The sequence below is a fragment of the Adiantum capillus-veneris genome, chromosome 30, assembly GCF_014529385.1.
Source record: "Adiantum capillus-veneris isolate H3 chromosome 30, ASM1452938v2, whole genome shotgun sequence".
Lineage (NCBI taxonomy): Eukaryota > Viridiplantae > Streptophyta > Polypodiopsida > Polypodiales > Pteridaceae > Adiantum > Adiantum capillus-veneris.
Genome location: NC_140960.1, coordinates 58,764,947 through 58,783,693, shown reverse-complemented (window position 1 = coordinate 58,783,693; position 18,747 = coordinate 58,764,947). Strand labels below are relative to the sequence as shown.

The following is an 18,747-nucleotide window of genomic DNA, read 5'->3' as shown; positions in this document are numbered from 1 at the left end:
GAGTGATGAAGGACACAATAGAATCTCTAACGTTGCTACCAGTATCTGAAAGCCAGCAGCTTCGGGTGAAACATCCTATACGGCGTCCCTCGTCTACTCCCGCTACTTGTTCTGGGGTATGGTTGGGTGTTTCGGATCACACTATGCAGGTTTCAGCTGTGGCTTCTACAGGGTGTGCCCCTCTCCTTACTTCTGCCATTTTCACTTCTACCACAGTGACTAGCTCCAGCATCCCGCTTGCAGATGCTTCTTCTCCTATACCTATCCCTGTTGCAGAAACTCCACCATCAGTATCTGCTCCACGAGAAAGGCATGCTCCCAGTCCACCACCAGCAGTGCCACTTGCCAGCCCTCTCCGACCTGGCATCTTCTATTGCTTCGGATTCTACATCACTTTTTCACCTATCTGAGGATATTTTGCAGGAGTCCAGGCAGGCCATTGCTACCTTTGAGCTTGGGACAGAGCGGCTCGCAGCTACACACTAGCGTCACTCAGCTACTTACGCAGCTATGGAGGGATCTCTGCGAGTCGTTGAGAGCGCAATCACCAATCGGGATACTACTATTTTCGCACTACAGCAAGCCTTGAAGTTAAAGTCCCAAATGATTAATGACCTTCAAGCTCAAGTACAAGGACTTAGAGAAACGCTTCTACATGAAAATAGGGCTGCCCAGTCTACGATGATGGGTGTGGGATATGGATGGGCTGGATCAAGTACACCAATGAAAAATGCAGCAACAGGTCCTTCTCAGCAATTTATGGGACTCTACACACAACCTCCAGTTTAGTACTACAGTCAACAATTTCCTTAGGGGTTTCAGTCGGCGCCATTGCCTCAGATGCAGAACATTCCTTGCTGCGATGGGGTTGACGGTGCACACTGCCATGCCTGTGTTACTCGACGTCCTCAGTACACTACACGATAGGTGCTACCCTCTGCCCTGCAGAGCAGGTGGCTACTCCCTTCACAAGCGGCCCAATTATTGACAGCAGAGCCCACCAACAGCGGGGTTCCACAATTGATTTGATGGCTCCACCTCCAAAGACTGATACTTCGCGTGCTGTGGGGACTAATCTCTCTCTTGGGTGACTGCGTGGCAGTCTTTTCACCATGGCAATGCAGTGCCGTAGTGGTTTATTTGCAATCTTACGCTCTTTTAGCAGTTTCAGTTGTTTCTCTCACGGAGACGGTGAGTGGTTTTGTGTCGGGCAACCTGTAGCAGGGCTACAGTGTCACTGGCACAGACAGGCAGTTAGTCACAGTTGGCCAGGTTCCACACTAGACGCACTCTCTTACCGGGTCGGTGACACGTGGCAGGGATACGAGTGGTGGTCCAGACGACAGTGTGGCCAACGCACCACTACCACAGTTCCGAGATATGCTTAGCTGGATTAGATATTGGTGAGCCGTTGGTGGCTCTTTATGTTGTATACATCCGTAGCTGTTTATAGCCTCAACCCGACCTGCCAGTTGATGGCTGGCAGCAGGTGCACGGCTGGCGTCAACAAGGGAGGACACGCCACGCAACCCCCCTGTAGCCCAACAACATTGGGTTTCCACAGGGATCCGGCGACCCTTAACTAAGGTCCACCTAGCCCTTGCACATTCTATGAGACGATCCTCATAGGGTTAGTGAGAGAAAACCGATGTTGCTCCGACAGCCAACTGTGCAATCTTCCAGGCCGACCACGCAATCTGAGGCCGGTTTGGATGGGGAGTAATCCGCATCACGACCCTGAGAAACCAACCATTGTGTCCAAGGCCTTTGCACCTCTGGCTGCCAGAAAAACAACATGTATTATGAAGCAAGCGGCCTCGATGTCAGGAGGTGGGTCTCCCAGGACGTGTAAAGTCGTAGTCAAATACATCTGTAACGGGACGGCACCACGTGCCAACTGAAATGAGCAGACTAAGACAGATGTTTAACACTTCAAACAACTGAACACAAAGAAAGAGACTTGTTGTAGGTACAATTGTAGGTGTACTTGCTACCTTGGCAACTACTGAAGCTGCCGTGCATGATGTCTCCAAGACCGTCCTAATCTTGAAACCTATCCTGGACAAAAGCGGGAGGTACTCTCTCCTCAGGCCGGGGAAGTAGACCGAGATGGGCAAATCTTCTTCTTCAACAAGAATATCAGAAGCAGTTGTCGAAACCATGGCGCCACTATCAAAAGTGAGCCTTGATTGCACGGATGGCTGTAGCGCAGATAGTGTGTCGTGCTCTCTACAGTGGGTGCTCCTCAGTGCAATGTGCGTGACAATCTCACTCAAAACAAGCTGAAAACAGGACACAATAGACAACAACTCTCACAGACACAACAGAGCAACAACAACAGTAGACCACAACAACTGACTCGACTATCTCAAAGAACTGATACAGACTCTAGCGTGGCAGCACACTCAGCTCCAGCCCAGGACTCTCAGGTACAATGGGGGTGTCGAGGTTCAAATGTGTGGGGATGGTGAAGACGTGCTCTATGTACAGACTCACTCTAAACGACTACATAAAGATAATCCCCAAAATGACCCAAATGACTACTCATATGCCCAACCATAGAGAGCCACCAACGGCTCATAAATGTCAGCCATCTAAGTCTATCCTGAAACTGAGTGGTGGTGACCTGGCCACGATGTCCACTAGGCCACTGTTCGTATCCTGCCACGTGTCGTTGTCCAGCCGAGAGAGTCCGTCTAGTGTGAACCAGACCCGACCAACTGTACCAACTGTATATCCTGTGAAAGTGAAAGTGACACTGTAGCCCTGCTACAGGTTGCCCGCCACGAAACCACTCACCGTCTCGGTGAGAGAACCGCTGAAACTGCTAAAAGGCTGAACTGTAATAATAAATGACTACTGTACTGACATGGTGAAAAGACCGTCACTCATCATCCCAGAGAAAGAGTAGTCGCTATAGCTGCACTCGAAGGATCGGTCTCCAGAGGTGGAGTCATCAAATCAATGATGGAACTTCGTTGTAGGGACTGCTGAGCTGGTAGAGGCTGCTGGGCTCTATCCATAACCTGGCTCCTTGTGAAAGGAGCCGCCAGCTGCTGCACGGCAGAGGGTAACACCTGTCCGGAAGTGAACTGAGGACGACGAGTGACACAGCCATGGCGGTGAGCCCCAGCAACACCGTCGCAGCAAGGAGCACTATGCATGTGGGACGATGAGGACTGAAATCCGTGAGGGTACTGTGGACTGTAGTACTGAATTGGAGGCTGAGGCTGTGTGTATAGTCCCGTGAAGTACTGAGGACCTATAGTCTGCAATGGTGGTCCGGATCCAGTCCATCCAAACCCTCCCTGAGCCTGAGCCTGAGCTTGAGCCTGAGCCTGAGCCTGAGCCTGGGCCCGAGCCTGAGCCTGAGCCTGAGCCTGAGCCTGAGCCTGAGCCTAGCGGTCTCCATGTAGAAGCATTTCCCTAAACATTTGTATCTGTGCCCGAAGGTCTTCAATGATGTCCGACTTTATCTTCAAAGCTTGCTGTAGCGCGAATATCGTAGCATCCCGATCCGAGATGGCACTTTCGGCCACCTTCAGAGATCCTGCCATAGCTGCATATATGGCAGAGTGGTGCTGGTGCGTGGCAGCTAACTGTTCCGCTCCAAGCTCTATGGTAGCGATGGCATTCTTGGAGTCTTGTAATACTTTCTCAGAAAGATGTACCAGAGAAGTAGAGTCGGCCACCCCTGATGATGTCCCAAGTGGCACAAGTGGGTCACTATGAGGAGGCACTACTGGTCGAGTAGGAGCTTAAGGAGGATTTGAGACAGCATCTGAGATGGTAGTTGCCGGTGGAGTCAGATGCGTATGGGTGAAGACAGGGGAAGAAGGTAGAGGAATCTCTGAGGGAGAAGCCGCCGATTTGTCGTGAAATTTGGGAGTCGACATTGGTGGCGAGAGAGGAGTGGGAGACAGAGACCGCCGCTGAAGATGTGTGACTTTAGTCTGTTGGCTCTCCGATATTGGCAAGGAGATTAGAGATTCTGCTGCATCTTTGGCCACCTTTGCTTTTATCTTCTTTTTCTTGTGGATTGCAGGATCCGCATGAATGTTTAGTGATTTCCTTTTCCCTTGCACACATTGCGTATCATCATCTACTTCGTCTGGTGTAACAAGAATACTGACAACCTATGCCAAGAGAGGGGCTGCAAAGCATTTGAAGCTGAGCTGTACAGATCTCACCTGGGTCCGAAATCTTTTTGCCCAAGACTGTAAAGATGAGAAAAGGATCTGATGAAATCCACAGGGTTGGGCATGTAGCAAACAGTAAAGACCGTCCCAGTGAGATACTGTAGTGGGCAGTTCACATTTCCCTTTATTTTCTTTGGCATCACTAGCAAGAAAGTAGTACCTAAAGATTGCCAAGATCTGTTTATTTCTTTCATAATTCGGATGATTTGTACTGAGCATTTCCTCGCATGACTGAATTGTGGCCTCCTTAGAAATCTGAGAGAAGGTTCTAGTGGCAGGCTTCACAGCTGGGAAGGTTTTCATACCCATAGCATGGCCCAGCCTTGTAGCGGTGAGTTTATGACCTCTGACCTTGGGAAAGTTCTTCAAAAGATCATGAATCATCTCTATAGGAATAGTGGTTGGGAGATCTTCGGCCAGTGCTGTGAGACCCATAGTTTGTAGCTGGTCCTTGGAGAGTATTTGGCTGAGAGACGGCTGAGGTGGCTGTAGATAAAACGGCCAAGGAGAATGGTGTGCGACTTTTAGATGCAGCCGGCCGAGCAATTTCTTGGTGGATGACTTCCTGATTGCGTGTCTTTTTACCTGCTGTTTTTAAGTTTGTTTCTTTTGATGCATCCGACTCAGAGACAGCTTCTGACTCTGACTCCGAAGTTGGGGATGCCTTATAACTTTCATCGCTTGCATCACTTGAGGTGAAGTCATCCACATCATCCACATCTTGGCTGTTAGTTCCCGAATCCTCCTCCTCTTCAGCAGAACTCTCCTGCGGAGGTGGTGGCTTCTTGATCGCTTTTCTTGAGGGTTTGCTAGTACCTGCCATGATAACTGCAGTTTCTTCTTGAACTACTGATGTGCACACCTCGTGCAGAAAGACCCAATAGAGAGCAGAAGAACTTCAGACACTGTTAGGTTTTGAATAACCGAAAACCGGACTAGAGATGGCCTAGCGACCTGGTTCGAATTTCGAGCAGCTGGACGAATTTGGAAGTTTCCAAATTGGGAACGGTGAGTGAAATATGAGAGTGCAGGGCTAACGGACGAGTTTGAAAAAAGCTAGGGTACGAATTGGGGGGAAATTCGACTAATGGGTAGAGGGTGTAATTTGGGCAGTGCTAAAGTCCGGCTGCACTGGCGAGTTTCGGCAGGGGGCGAAAAAGGCAGTAGGGACGAATTTGGCCAAAGGAAAGGGGACGAATTTTGATAGGGCAGAGAAGGGCGAATTGGAGAAAGGGAAGGGGAGGGACGAATATGGAGGGACGAATAAGGAGGGGAGGGGGGACTAATTGAGACGAAGGGGATGGGGACAAACTGGAAAGCAGAGGGCGAATTTGGAAAGGGAGGGGTCGAACTGGGCAGGAGAAGGCAGTAGAGGGGCGAATTTTGGAAGGGAGGGGGTCGAATTGGGCAGAGGGCGAATTTGGGTAGGGAGGGGGTCGAATTGGGCAGGGCGAATTTGGGAAGGGAGGGGGTCGAATTGGGCAGAGGGCGAATTTGGTGAGGGAGTGGGTCGTAGAAGGGGCGAATTGGGTGGGGCAAGAGGGACAAATTGGGAGGGCATAGGGGCGAAATGGTGAAGGGGCGAATTGCGAGGGGAGAGAGGGACAAATTGGGAACTAGGGGAGGGTTCGAATTGGTAGGAGAAAGTAGGAGAGGGGTGAATTTTTGGAAGGGACTAATTCAGCATGGGCGAATTTGGGAGGGAAGGGTGACGAATTTGGAGAGAGCAGAGGAGGGTGGATTTAAGAGATAGGGGGTGGAGACTAATAGGAGAAATGGGATGATCGGCAGCCAATGCTCAAGACGAAATTATGAGGCTGTGCCCCTCCAGTGAGGATACCATACATCACTTTGCACACTTTGCAGAGAGGCATACAACAAAGAGTTTACCGCTGCTTGATTGCCCAAGCATGTCCTTGAATTTTGCCCATTGTGACCACAGTGGGAACAATGCCCAGCCATGTTTGAGGAAGGCCAAGCAAGGCTAAGAACTTACTTACCAAATCTTTACTGACAAGCTACTTATATGTGGCAGACCTTGAGAGAAGCTAGTAACCTTAAAGAAAATATCACAAAAGAGACTAGGAGCTTAACTGGAAATACCTTAGTGCTAATGTCAAATAACATTGATGATAGAACAATTAGAGAAAGAGTAATTGGATTGTAAGAAGTTGAAGACAATACCCAATCACCGAGACTGAGTGGGAAATGATACTTAGACTGAAAGATGGAAACTTCTACAAACCTAGCAGAGATTGAGACGTAACAGAACTCCCGTTCTAGTGGAAAGGTAGTTGGGAGGAGAGAGATGGAATATTTGAACCTACAGATGGCGAAATCGCTGTAGATTGCTTACTCAGAGTAACAGCACTTGATTCTGGAGCCATTTACCAGAGGCAATGGAACACCATCCAAAGTTACTAACTGGATTGCTCCTTGTGGCAAAATTTCCTGCACCTTGAATGGCCCTTGCCAGGCTAGAACCAGTTTTTTAGCCTTTTTCAGATACTTAGCTTGATAAAGTAGCACCAGTGCTCCTTGCGTTATTTGCGGCTTTCGGAGATGGCGATCATGCCATGCTTTACGACGAAGCTGCTCTGCTTCTAGAGCCCGGGAAGCCAAACTTCGGCTTTCCTCCAAAAGGGAAAGACGAGAGAGAGATGCCGACCCCAAATCTCCATTGGCACGCAGACTACAGACTCACGGAGATCCTGAATTGAACTCGAAGGGTGCTATCGCTTCCAAACCGAAGGCTAATTGAAATGGGGTGTGATTGGTTGTGGCTTTGAAAGAAGTGCGGTATGCCCAAAGGGTGCCGTGGATAGCTTGATCCCAAGTCGCAGGATGTAGATGACATGCTTTCCGCAGAAGTGCTATCAGAACCTTATTAGTGCTCTCCGCCTGTCCATTTGCTCTAGGGTAATAGGAACAAGATTTTTGGTGAAAAATCTTGTAGTTGGTCAGCAAGATTGAAATTGTTTCATTCACGAAGTGACTACCCCTACCACTGGTGATTTCCAAGGGACATCCAAACCTGCACAAAATATTTTCGTAGAGAAATTTGGCTACAGTAGTGCCAGTGAAATCCGTTGTTGCCAGTACCTTTGCCCACTTTGTTGCATAACCTGTAGCCACTAGTAGATACTTCCGATTGCCTGGTTGGGCGGAGAGAGTAATTGGATCCACAAAATCAATGCCCCATCTCTCAAAGGGCTGCCATGCCATAGAGATCTGCAGGGGACAGTTTGACTGCTTGCTTGGTTTGGGGCCACAGCGCTGACATACATCACATACTTTGACATAGGCAATTGCATCTCGAAAAATATAGGGCCACCATGAGCCACACTGGGGAATCTTCTGAGCAGTAATATGACCAGGGTAATGGCCACCAGTGGGACCACTGTGGGCATCCTCCAAAATAAACTCGACTTCATGAGGGGCGACACACCGCCTCAGAACACCATCTTGTCCTGACTTGTATAGCTGGCCCCCAATTAGTGTGAATGGCCTTGCCTTCAACAATAGAGGTCGTTTCTGCAGTGGAGAAGCGTTCTCGGGGTACACCCAGTAGAAAGTAGATGCAAAACATCGCCGTACCATTCCGGAGTGGTATCCACCTTAAAGAGATTGCTATCTGGAAAGTCGTCTGCAATCCCTGTTGCTTCTTCACCCGTGTGAATGCGAGAGAGGTGGTCAGCAAGGACATGATGTTTGCCGGGCCTGAGTACCACTTTAAAATCAAATTCTTGAAATAGGAGTAGCCATCGCCATACTCGACCTGCAACTTGCGGCTTGTTGAGCAGATAGCGCAGGGCATGGTGATCAGTAATAACTGTGAAGTGGACCCCTAATAAATAATGCCGAAATTTTTGTAGAGCATACACAATAGCTAAGCCTTCCCTTTCTGTGGTGCTATAGTTGCGTTCTGCCTTGGTGAGTAGGCGACTTGCATAGTGAACAGGGCGATCCAGGTTGTACTCCTTACTAGGCTGCGTTGGCACAACACCCACAGCCAATTGACTGGCATCAGTATATACATGAAAAGGGAGAGACCAATCGGGAGCTACTAGGATAGGCGCTTCAGTGAGGCGTTTTTTGAGATATGCAAAAGCTTCAGCCTCTGCATTTGACCATTGGAAGGGAGTAGTAGCACTGGTTAGGCGTGTTAGGGGCTGAGCCACCTGCGCATACATGCGTATAAACCTGCGATGATAGCCTGTGTGACCAACAAAGCTCTGCACCCCTTTTGGATTGATGGGAGGTGGTAACTTCAAGATTGCCACAATCTTCTCTGGGTCAGGTGCTAAACCTTTAGCAGACACCACATGGCCTAGCAGTGTGCCCTCAGTGACCAAAAAATGACATTTGTTAGGATTCAGCTTTAGGCGCGCCTCTCTGCACTTAAGGAAGACAGCAGAGAGCTGAGCGAGGTGTTCCTCTAAATTTTCCACTGGGGTTGAACATTGAGCACCTGAGAAGGTCGAAAAATCGTCCATGAAGATGCGAAGATGATCCGTAAGCAGAGGACAAAAGATGAGATACACCGCTCGGTTGAAAGAAGGAGCGTTTTTCAACCCAAAAGACATTCTAGTGTAGATAAAAATACCCTAGGAAATCCTTCCTCCACCTAAGGAAGACTGACCACCACAAAATCCAAGCTAAATGTGAAGTATTGTATCATCAAAGGCACCTTCTCTACTATGCCCACAGGGTAGACTGTCCTCTGGTCTGCCAATGTAACAGTGAATGGAGCAGGGCGGGTAGGCTGCAAGCCTAAGGACAACATAGTAAATTCTGGCATCAGATTGATCCCAGATCCACCATCCACTATGACGCCTGGGAATTGGTGCCCAAGAATAGACACAGTGAGACGAGGACTTTTATAGTCGGCGAGGGGAGCAGCTGGATATGAAATCATGTAGGACTCCAAGGGATGCACAGGTAGGTGCCCGCCACTACTAGGCCCTGCACCAGGGTACAGAGACTGGATGATGGAAAGGGTGTCACTTCTAAAATTTGCATCAAGTCGAAGCATGTCGTACAGTGACACTTGTTGAAAAGTGTTTTTCAAGATAGACTCTGTTGTGGGCTTGTTTCCTTTGATTAGAGCTTGCTCTGGTATGTTAAGCTTCTGCAAGTCCTCTACTGCTTCGATGAAAGCATCATCAATATCTGATAGAAGCGAGGTAGGCTGGCTCTTGACACTACCTGCTGGTTTGTCAGCTACTACTGGAGGTTGACTCATTTATGTGATAGGAGATGGAAAGATTGGACCACTAGGGAGGCTGAGGCCAAGAGCAGCTCTCTGTGCCCGTGTGAGCACCCCAGCCGGCTCTTCCACTCGCTTCGACCCTTCTTGAGAGGCAACTACCAGAGTGGAAGGCGGTGCCTGTGGAATGGAGCTTACTGTGATGAGGTTAAGCTTTGGAAATGTAAACTCCTGTTGGCTTGTGCTTGCAGATGTGGACGCTCGTTGTTTTGGGCAATCCTTACTATAGTGATCCTTAGCTTCAGGGCAATGGCGGCAAGGAGGGGACCCTTCTGGTAAGGGACATTTTCTTTGATAGTGTCCATACTCCCCGCACCTGTAGCACAAAATTGGCCTATTTGAGGGGCGAGGTGGTCTCTGCCCTTGCTGCATAGGACCGGAGGCCGACGTGTAGAAGCTTTGGGGAACTGAAGGAGTACTAGCATGATAAAAGCTGGGAGATGCAAAGTTATTGTGCATACCTTGCTGCATAGGAGGTGTTGTCAGCAGAGGTGGCAACGGGTTTTGATGGGCATAGGGTGAGACCATGTTCGATGCAGGTGCTAGCCCTTGTTGGAGAGAAGGACCTAGACTTTGTTGTATTTGCCGCAACCCCTTGATATAGTAGCAATCCTTGTCTTCGTGCCCAGATTTTTCGCAGAAGTGGCAATAAGCCCGAAGGGGACAGTCCTGTGGAGGATGCCTTGGAGAGCGACACGAGCTGCACCATACCATAGCCTTAATCTCTTGTTGAGACCGAAGCTCTTCCAGCTCTCTCTTGATTTGATCCAAAGCCTCCAGATGTGGGGGTTTCTCCTGGCAAAGAGAGATATTTTTCTCCTCTTGAAGAGCGTGTTGTAGTTTTAAGGCTTCAAGTTCTCTACATAAAGAAGTCAATGGATCAGCAGGACTTTCCGGAAACACAGAGGAGGTCTCTGTGTTAGGGGAGTTGTTGAATAGCTTCCTAGCCCCCTCTATCCTAGTAGCAGCTGCGATGAACTCCTCCAAAGTGGCGTCGGGCCGGAGACTCTCTCGGAGTTTTTGTTGAGAAGTTTTGGGAAGCGCCTTCTCCACCCACTTCTTCACCATGAATTCACCGGGTTGCTGGGGAAGCTTGGCAACCAGAGACTTGGTCTTAGTCATAAGCTCTGCGAAAGTCTCCTCTGGCTGGAGCACCATGTTGGCTAACTCATCCAACACCTTCTCCTGGTAGTCACCGGGCCTGAAAGCTGCACAGAACTGTTGCCTTAAGGCTACCCAAGTTGCAAAATGATTTTCTGCAAACTGGCTGTACCATTTGTGTGCTAAGCTATCCAAGGTGGATGGAAAGAGTACCAAATAAGCATCTTCCCTGTTAAGACCACGACCCCTATAGAACCACGACCCCTATAGAGAGATACAAACCTCCTTGCATGGTCATCAACATCTTCTGAAGAGAGTCCTTTGAATGTAGGGAACTTGATGTTTACCTTGGCCAAAACGCTAGCAAACGGCTCCATGGCCCCTTGCTAAGCCTGTTGCTCAATAGCTTGCTGTAGCAGAATGGGAGAGAGCTTTACTGGAGAAGGTGATCTAGAAGATGTGGAACTGGATGGAGGAATGGGTGATGTCGTATGTGGAGGTATGGGTGACGAGGTTGATGGACTTCTACTAGGTAATAAGGGTCATCTTCTATTGTAGTATTTCAAAGGGCTCAGTAGTGTGCTTTGACGCTCGACTGACCGCCTTGTATGTGTCATGCAGTGACCACCAATCCAACCGAACCTTGGGCAAGAAAACCTGTACTGGTTGAAGACAGGTCTAGACTCAGGCTGGACCAGGGACGAGGATAGATTGGACCAGGCTAGAGAGACCAGACCAATTGGACCAGGGCAAGATAGGACCAGACCAGATGGACTTAGACTAGGGACGAGGACAGATTGGACCAGGCTACAGAGACCAGACCAATTGGACCAGGGTGAAATGAAATGTTATATTAACGTCGTCAAAAGGCCAAAATGACCTATGAGACCAATCAGTTACAAAATAGTGAATCTAATACCATGTCTGGGTACAAAAGAACTAGAAGTGGAACAAAATACCATGTCTGGGTACAAAAGAACTAGAAAAGAACTAGAAGTGAAAAGAACTAGGTGAGAGAGGACCAGCCCAAAAGGACCAGGGCCTAGAGAGGAACAAACCACTAGGCTACACAGTGCCGAGCAAAGTAGGCGAAGCTAGTTAAACCCAACTAGCTTCCAGATAGAGTGAGACTTCAGTTGAGGTCCCACCGTGATTGCCAAAATGAAAGCACCTGTAGCGCAGATAGTGTGTCGTGCTCTCTACAGTGGGTGCTCCTCAGTGCAATGTGCGTGACAATCTCACTCAAAACAAGCTGAAAATAGGAAACAATAGACAACAACTCTCACAGACACAACAGAGCAACAACAACAGTAGACCACAACAATTGACTCGACTATCTCAAAGAACTGATACAGACTTTGGCGTGGCAGCACACTCAGCTCCAGCCCAGGACTCTCAGGTACAATGGGGGTGTCGAGGCTCAGATGTGCGGGGATGGTCAAGACGTGCTCTATGTCCAGACTCACTCTAACCGACTACATAAAGATAGTCCCCAAAATGACCCAAACGACTACTCATATGTCCAACCATACAGAGCCACCAACGGCTCATAAATGTCAGCCATCTAAGTCTATCCCGAAACTGAGTGGTGGTGACCTGGCCACGATGTCCACTAGGCCACCGTCCGTATCCTGCCACGTATCGTTGTCCAGCCGAGAGAGTCCGTCCAGTGTGAACCAGACCCGAACAACTGTACCAACTGTATGTCCTGTGAAAGTGAAAGTGACACTGTAGCCCTGCTACAATGGACACCCCAAGGGGGCTCATCCAAATGACCTTGGTCACCATCTCAGGAGTCTCAAACTCAATCTAGTAGTAACCATGCCCGAGAAACTATGCTCGATGATCTTTCCCACCTCCGAGAGAAGGCGGGCTTGGAGGAGATTGCGCACCTCGCCACTGCTAGGTCAGGTGCTGATAATCTTGTGGATGACAGATGTGGCGTGTAGGTGCTCCACCTCTGCCGCAAGCCTTGCTTGCTGCGTCGGATGGTGGGCTCCACAAGATCGAGCAAGGGGGCTTCATCTGATCCCTCTAGGGCGGAGCAAGAGCCTCCATCCATGTCTGCTACTGCACACGAGACTGAGGGCAGACTGAACAGAAGAGGGGGGAGGGAGGGGGGTTTTGAGAGCAAGGCAGTGCGGGCTGAGGCTGGCGGGAAGGTGGGGAAACAGCCCACGCAAGCGAGGGAGAAAGGTAGCAAGAGCAAGCGGCGGGAGGGGCAGTGAGTAGGGAGGCGAAGTGGAGGGGCGGGAGCGCAGGGGCAAGGGGCAGCAATGGAAAACGCGAGGGAGGGGGGGCGATGGCGAGGCAACGGCAACGAGCCCAGATCCTTAAAGTCTTCTTCTTCTTCTTCTTCTTCTTAAAAAGCTGCCCCCTCAGAGCTTATTGTCACTTCTTCAAAAAAGGTAGGCATGAGGACAAAGACTGCTATTACTTCAAGGGACTCTTGACGTCTGCAGCAAGGCCTTGCTCCTACTCTTCAACATGGGTTGACTCCCACATCAAACATGGTTTCTCCCTATGGTCACCCAAGTCACATGCCGTCTTTGCTAGCGAAAAATCCTATGTAAGCTATGCAAGGTACTTTTCCACCTCCAAGATTTTACCATGCTAATACACCTTTGGCACCTCAAAGCTTCTACACAGTTGTTGCTTCCATCCCTCACCTAACACAATGACCATCCCATCCATCTTCTTGGCCACCCAACCGCCGAATCTTATGCTACAGATGTGGCGAGTATAGGCACTATCAAAGCAAGTGTCCTCTTCTTGAAAGGTTTCTACCATGCTAACACTGCCCTGATGCAAATGACCCTTACAACAAGGATTGCCCAAAGCAATGCGCCTTTACATCCCAGGGCCTATCTGATTTCACCTTTCCAAAAATCAATGTTATAATTGTCAGCTCCAGTCCTCAGCCGCAACCCTCCACACATGCACTAGCTCCTAAGACAAGTTGCAGCAGACTGAAGAACCACTTGGGGTCCTCACACGGGTCCAAGAGCAGCTTTAGGGTTGCCCCTGCCGGCCACTACTACTCTCTCATAAGCTATCAAGCCATCTGCTAGCAACAAGGGAGAACAAGTACCTCTACTCACAAATATTGATTGTACATTTTTTGGAGGTAGTAGCAGATCTGCAACAGCTCAAGGCACCGGATAAGGCACAATGGACAAGCCTATTACCGAAAATATTCTTAAGCACATATTTCAGCAAGTCTGCCTCTACAACATGCTTCACTTGGACTCTGAATTCATAAGTGATACTCTCGCCATTATAAAGTCTCTATACCGAAGAGTACGTCCTAGTGGCGGACATCTCCAGTGCAACCTTTAGAGTCCTATACGATCTCTTATCCGGCTGCCCCCTTCACCAATTATAGTAGCCCACGTCTCAATGTCTATCCTCGGAAGACAATTCTCTGGTGTGGACGGCCCGAAGGGCATCAACATGAGGCCCGAATCACCATGCTAGCCTTAGTCTCTAGTCTACTAGATCAAAGGAGGGTCTACCCTTTGCGCATTGTAGACAAGGTGCCTCTGCAGGTACAAGATTTCACCTTCAGCCTAGATTTCATACCGGTGACCCTTCCATAAGTGGAGGGAGGGTTCCCCCTGCTCATTGACAGACCTTGGCTTAGGCATACTAGAGCACCGCATGACTAGGGAAATGATGACATGGAGATCAACACTCCTCGCTCACCAATGAGACCAATTAAGCTTGAGGGTGGAATGGACCTTATCTCTCTTTTTTCTTGTAAGCTATTAAGATATACATATTTTTCTTGAAGGTTATAAATGTACAGATTTTGTTTCAGGAATGAAGAAAACTAACCTGACATGAGGCGATGACACAATCACTAGCCTTGTGATAAGCTAACAGAGATGGTGTGCCATCAAGATGAATAACATCCCAACTGCAATAAGGTCTATATCAAGAGACCGAAAGACGATCATAATCACTAAGGAAAACAAGCTGACTTGAAGTTTTATAAAAAGTACCACAATTTAGGCATAATATCGAGGTGCGAAATCAGAAGCCGTCCATTTCTACATACTGCTATAAGGGAAAAGGGAGACCTTTCTGTGTGAAAACTGCACACTTAAACATACAGGACATAGTGTTAACAAAGTATAATTGAGAGTTTAACCATAGCATCCGGAAATCTAAAAGTGGACCCCTACCCGTTGAGTAATATACCATCATACATGTCAATTCATCAGCCAAAGACTATAAATTGTTTTCAATATTGCAGCTAAGTGTTAAATGCACAAACCTTGCCGTTGATGTCATGGAATAACGGCCTCCATGCACAGCACATGCACTAAGAGTCTCCTCGTCTCTTAAAACAAGTGCAGCATGTTCACTTGTATGTGCAAAGATGCAGATCAGAGGCTTCTTTGTCTGTATAGTTAGACTATGAGTGCCAAAGAAGCTGCCAACTAGAAGTGAGACCTCACTGCTACCAACTTTAAATGATGATCTATTGATGATCATAACCTCGAAAACCCTCTCCCTGTCATCAACAATCAAAAAACTATCTCCTTCTGGTTCTGCAGCAGTAAGGATTTCAAGATTTTCATATTCTTCAGGAAAGATCTTGAGTGGTGACTGCACACTCTTTTCACTTTTTGAATCATTGACTTCCATGCATGCAACAAGTAACTTGAAGAGATACAAAACACCAGCAGAATTTCCCAAAAGCAGGCATTGCAGGCCATCAAAATCTGCAACAGCAACTGAACGTATAGGTGCCACAGAGCCACACTCCACTTTTGCTAGGCCTTTCTGTATCATGGACAAAGTTGATGTTTTAAAACCTGTGTCTCTTGTTCTGTAATTTAAAAAAAAAAAGGATAAATGAAGTGATAAGACTCATCAGGGATGCAAATGCTACTCGGAAAATCAATTAGAGAACTTCAGACATGTAACTCAAGAATTTTAGGAGACAAAGCATACCGGATATGCTAGCAAGCATACTAGGTATGGTAGCAAGCAGGCTGGATATGCTAGCAAGCAGACTGGATATGCTAGCACGTTTCAAAGCTAGAATCTTTGCATGCTAATTAGCATGTATTATCTAGAGAATATGGGATTACTTAGCCTTATTTTATATTTAAGGAGATCTTGATCTTTGCCAACCTCATGGTATAATGATCAGCATGCAAACTAGTGAAGGAGGTGCAGGAGAGAACTAATCAACTTCAAACATAAATGTAAAAACAAGAGACTCACCAGGTGAGGCCATGTCAAGAGACAAGCCATGTTCGATATCCACTCTCCAGCTATAATGATGGCCACACCCTCTTGTAAAGGGAAGTCTATCTCCTTGCTTGCTGATGTAGATACTTGCAAATGACAAATCTCAATGGACGATAACTGTTTATGCAAACAACCAGGAAACCTTGTTCACACAATGAAGAAAGGAGAATCACACACCTTGTGCTTCAATACATCACACTATATTTTTTGCTTGAGATGTACAAGATTCATATCCACCATATTTATTTGGAGAACATATCCACCCACATCATCACTTGGAGACTTAGAGACTAGGAGAACAATTACTAGTACGTGGATAACATATTTTATCTAGAGTCCACCACACACAATCAAAAAATGAGGAAGAACATTAGCCACTTTCAATTATCCACACATGTCCCATGTCGTACTGCACACTTTCATGATTCATTTGACATTTACAATGTACATTGAAATTTAAGGATCTTCCACATGGTTTGCAGTGCACTTCTAAGATACAAAAAGTAATTAGAATCAAGTTTGATCAAACTTGCACACACATTGTACTGAGTTTGATACCCTACAGGTTCAGAGCTTCTGCACTCAGTAAACAACCGCTAGCCCTGATGAAGAACTTGCACACACATTGTACTAAGTCTGAGAGTCTGCACGAAGAACTTTTGCACTCTATAAATGCCAAAATTACAAGGCTACTCATGCAAAACCCCTCACCCACTAAAAGCAACCCTAAACAGTTGCAACCGTGTAGCACAACAGTGAGTATTGTGTGCTCTCTATGATGAGGGGTTACCTCTGTGCAGTATGCTGCAACCTCACACACTCACAAGGTGTAGTGCAAATAGTAAGGTACTAGAGGTACACACAACACAATAGAAAGATTAAGATATCGGTATAGCTTTGAGATCACAAGATGAACACAGAACTTGGAAGATATCACACTTGCTGAATTGACTACAAGACCATAATCAAGACTGAAGAATGGCTGGCAACACACCCAGCTCCAGACCAAGACTCAGACACAAGGTATAATTCAGGGCATTGGCCAACCAAGAGTAGTGAGGTGCCGACTCCGGACTGAGACTGAAATTGGAGGTGTCACAAAAGATGACGTGGCATGACCACGACCTGATTGGACAGAGCAAGGATAGAGCAAAGGACCCGAGTCTAAAGCCCAGCACATGTGAAATGCGGCAGGATTCGTGCCATGATTTGTGGGACATGTGGCAGTACGGACGTGCTGACGTAACAAGCCATGCGACAGCTAATGTGTCTGGCTATTATGAAAGCACTTGACTTATCAGGCTTTTGGGGGCGACTTGTTTTTAGTAAGAGGTGCTCTTGAGGGCACGGAGCTTTTAAATAAGTGCTTTTGTAACCAATGCCTTTAGATATGAGCCTAGAGGGCCACTCAGCAGATCTGTGCATACATTTGCAAAGTGAGCTACCTGGCAGTTATGCTCTGTGGATTTTAAAATAGAATTAAGTATCGAAAGGGATGCCAAACTTTGGGGCGAGTGCATCTGGAAGTGAAAATATGCCACTTTGTATGTTGCCTTCAGCTGGTTTTCAAGTTAAGTGTGATCACTTTTCAGTCGTGTTCGCGTGTTTGCTGTTGATTGAGAGCCTCACCAGTGGCTTGCTGGTTACAGTGTTATTAGAACTTCAAACGATTCTTCTTCTACAGAGGATCTAGTCCAACTTTTTAAAGCACATACCATGGATTCTAGCAGTGAATTAGACAAAGAACATGGGAGTAACCCAGCGACAGTACAAAGAGATACTGTACCCGAACTGAACTGGGATGCGAATGATGAAAGGCAAGCCAAGAATGAGTTGGAGGCTCAACTTAATGGGTCTTTGACAGAGGATCCAAATCTTGCAGGTTTTCGGCGATAGATGCAAGTTAAATTTTGTGCCAGTTGACTTCTCAAGTATACAAAAGATCCTCCATATGTGAAAGACATACATGATTAATAGCTAACCAAACTTTACTAGGGATGATAAAAGGTTCCTACTGCAACAAGTCAACAAGTTGATGAGGCAAAAGAAGAAAGGGGAAGTCAAAGCTTTTCCTAGTTATTTGGGCTGACAGTCCACTTTTAAATATCTTACAGAAATGAAATGTTATATTAACGTCTTCATAAGGCCAAAATGACTTGTGAGACCAAACTGTAACAAAATTGTGAATCTGATACCATGTCTGGGTACAAAAAGAGTAGAACAAAAATACTACTACTACTAGAATCCATCCTCATATGCACTCTGGATGTCGACAGAGTATGGCTTGAATCCTCTGCTGTGTAGCCCCTCTCCTCAATCGTGGCCGTCTAGATCTCCGTAGCTCCAGTGCTCAGTCGATGAGAGTGCCAGTAGTGGTCGAATGAGTGTGGGCCAAGCTCTGCAGTGATGGCTGCTCCTCTGGCTGTCCCATATCTAGTGAAAAGAAGTCTGTAATCTGTCTCTGGGACTGTCTCTCTCTAGCTCTCCCTAGTAAAGTGTGTCTATATCTGTGTAACTCAAGTAGATATAGCCCAAGACATCTCTGATCCTCATAACTCATGACCCTAGAGAAAGGACCGAAACCCTCTCTGAATAAGCAGTGGAAACGGCCCCGAATCTCATAGTACACTGTGCAATGACATATGTAATGTAGCTCTGTCTCTAGCTCTAGATGGCATAAGCGGCATATCCTCTTGTCTGCTGGTATCCCTCTGAATCTACCAGTCTCAATCTCCAGCAGATGTGAGGATGTGCATATCTGACCAATGGCACACCGCAAACCATGAGACATATGTGTATCCATGTGGCTGGGTCGAATCACAAACCCATCTCCCGTGAGGTGGAGAAGATGCTCTCTATAGAAAGCCATCTTCGTGCCCAACTCTTGTGGAGGCTCTATCCATGTCCTTTTGG

The 18,747-nt window shown here is 47.4% G+C and overlaps 1 protein-coding gene across 1 annotated transcript in view; it reads right to left on the bottom strand.

Moving 5' to 3' along the window:
- The window catches only part of LOC147418026 (uncharacterized), a 180,246-nt gene that overhangs the window by 69,763 nt on the left and 91,736 nt on the right, over positions 1 to 18,747 (bottom strand). The window contains exons 12-15 of the mRNA XM_086506589.1: positions 15,808 to 15,951; positions 14,849 to 15,360; positions 14,574 to 14,666; positions 14,407 to 14,488 (exon numbers count right to left, since the gene is read on the bottom strand). Coding sequence (XP_086362715.1) covers positions 14,407 to 14,488; positions 14,574 to 14,666; positions 14,849 to 15,360; positions 15,808 to 15,951 — 831 coding nt within the window. The remainder of the gene's footprint in view (positions 1 to 14,406; positions 14,489 to 14,573; positions 14,667 to 14,848; positions 15,361 to 15,807; positions 15,952 to 18,747) is intronic.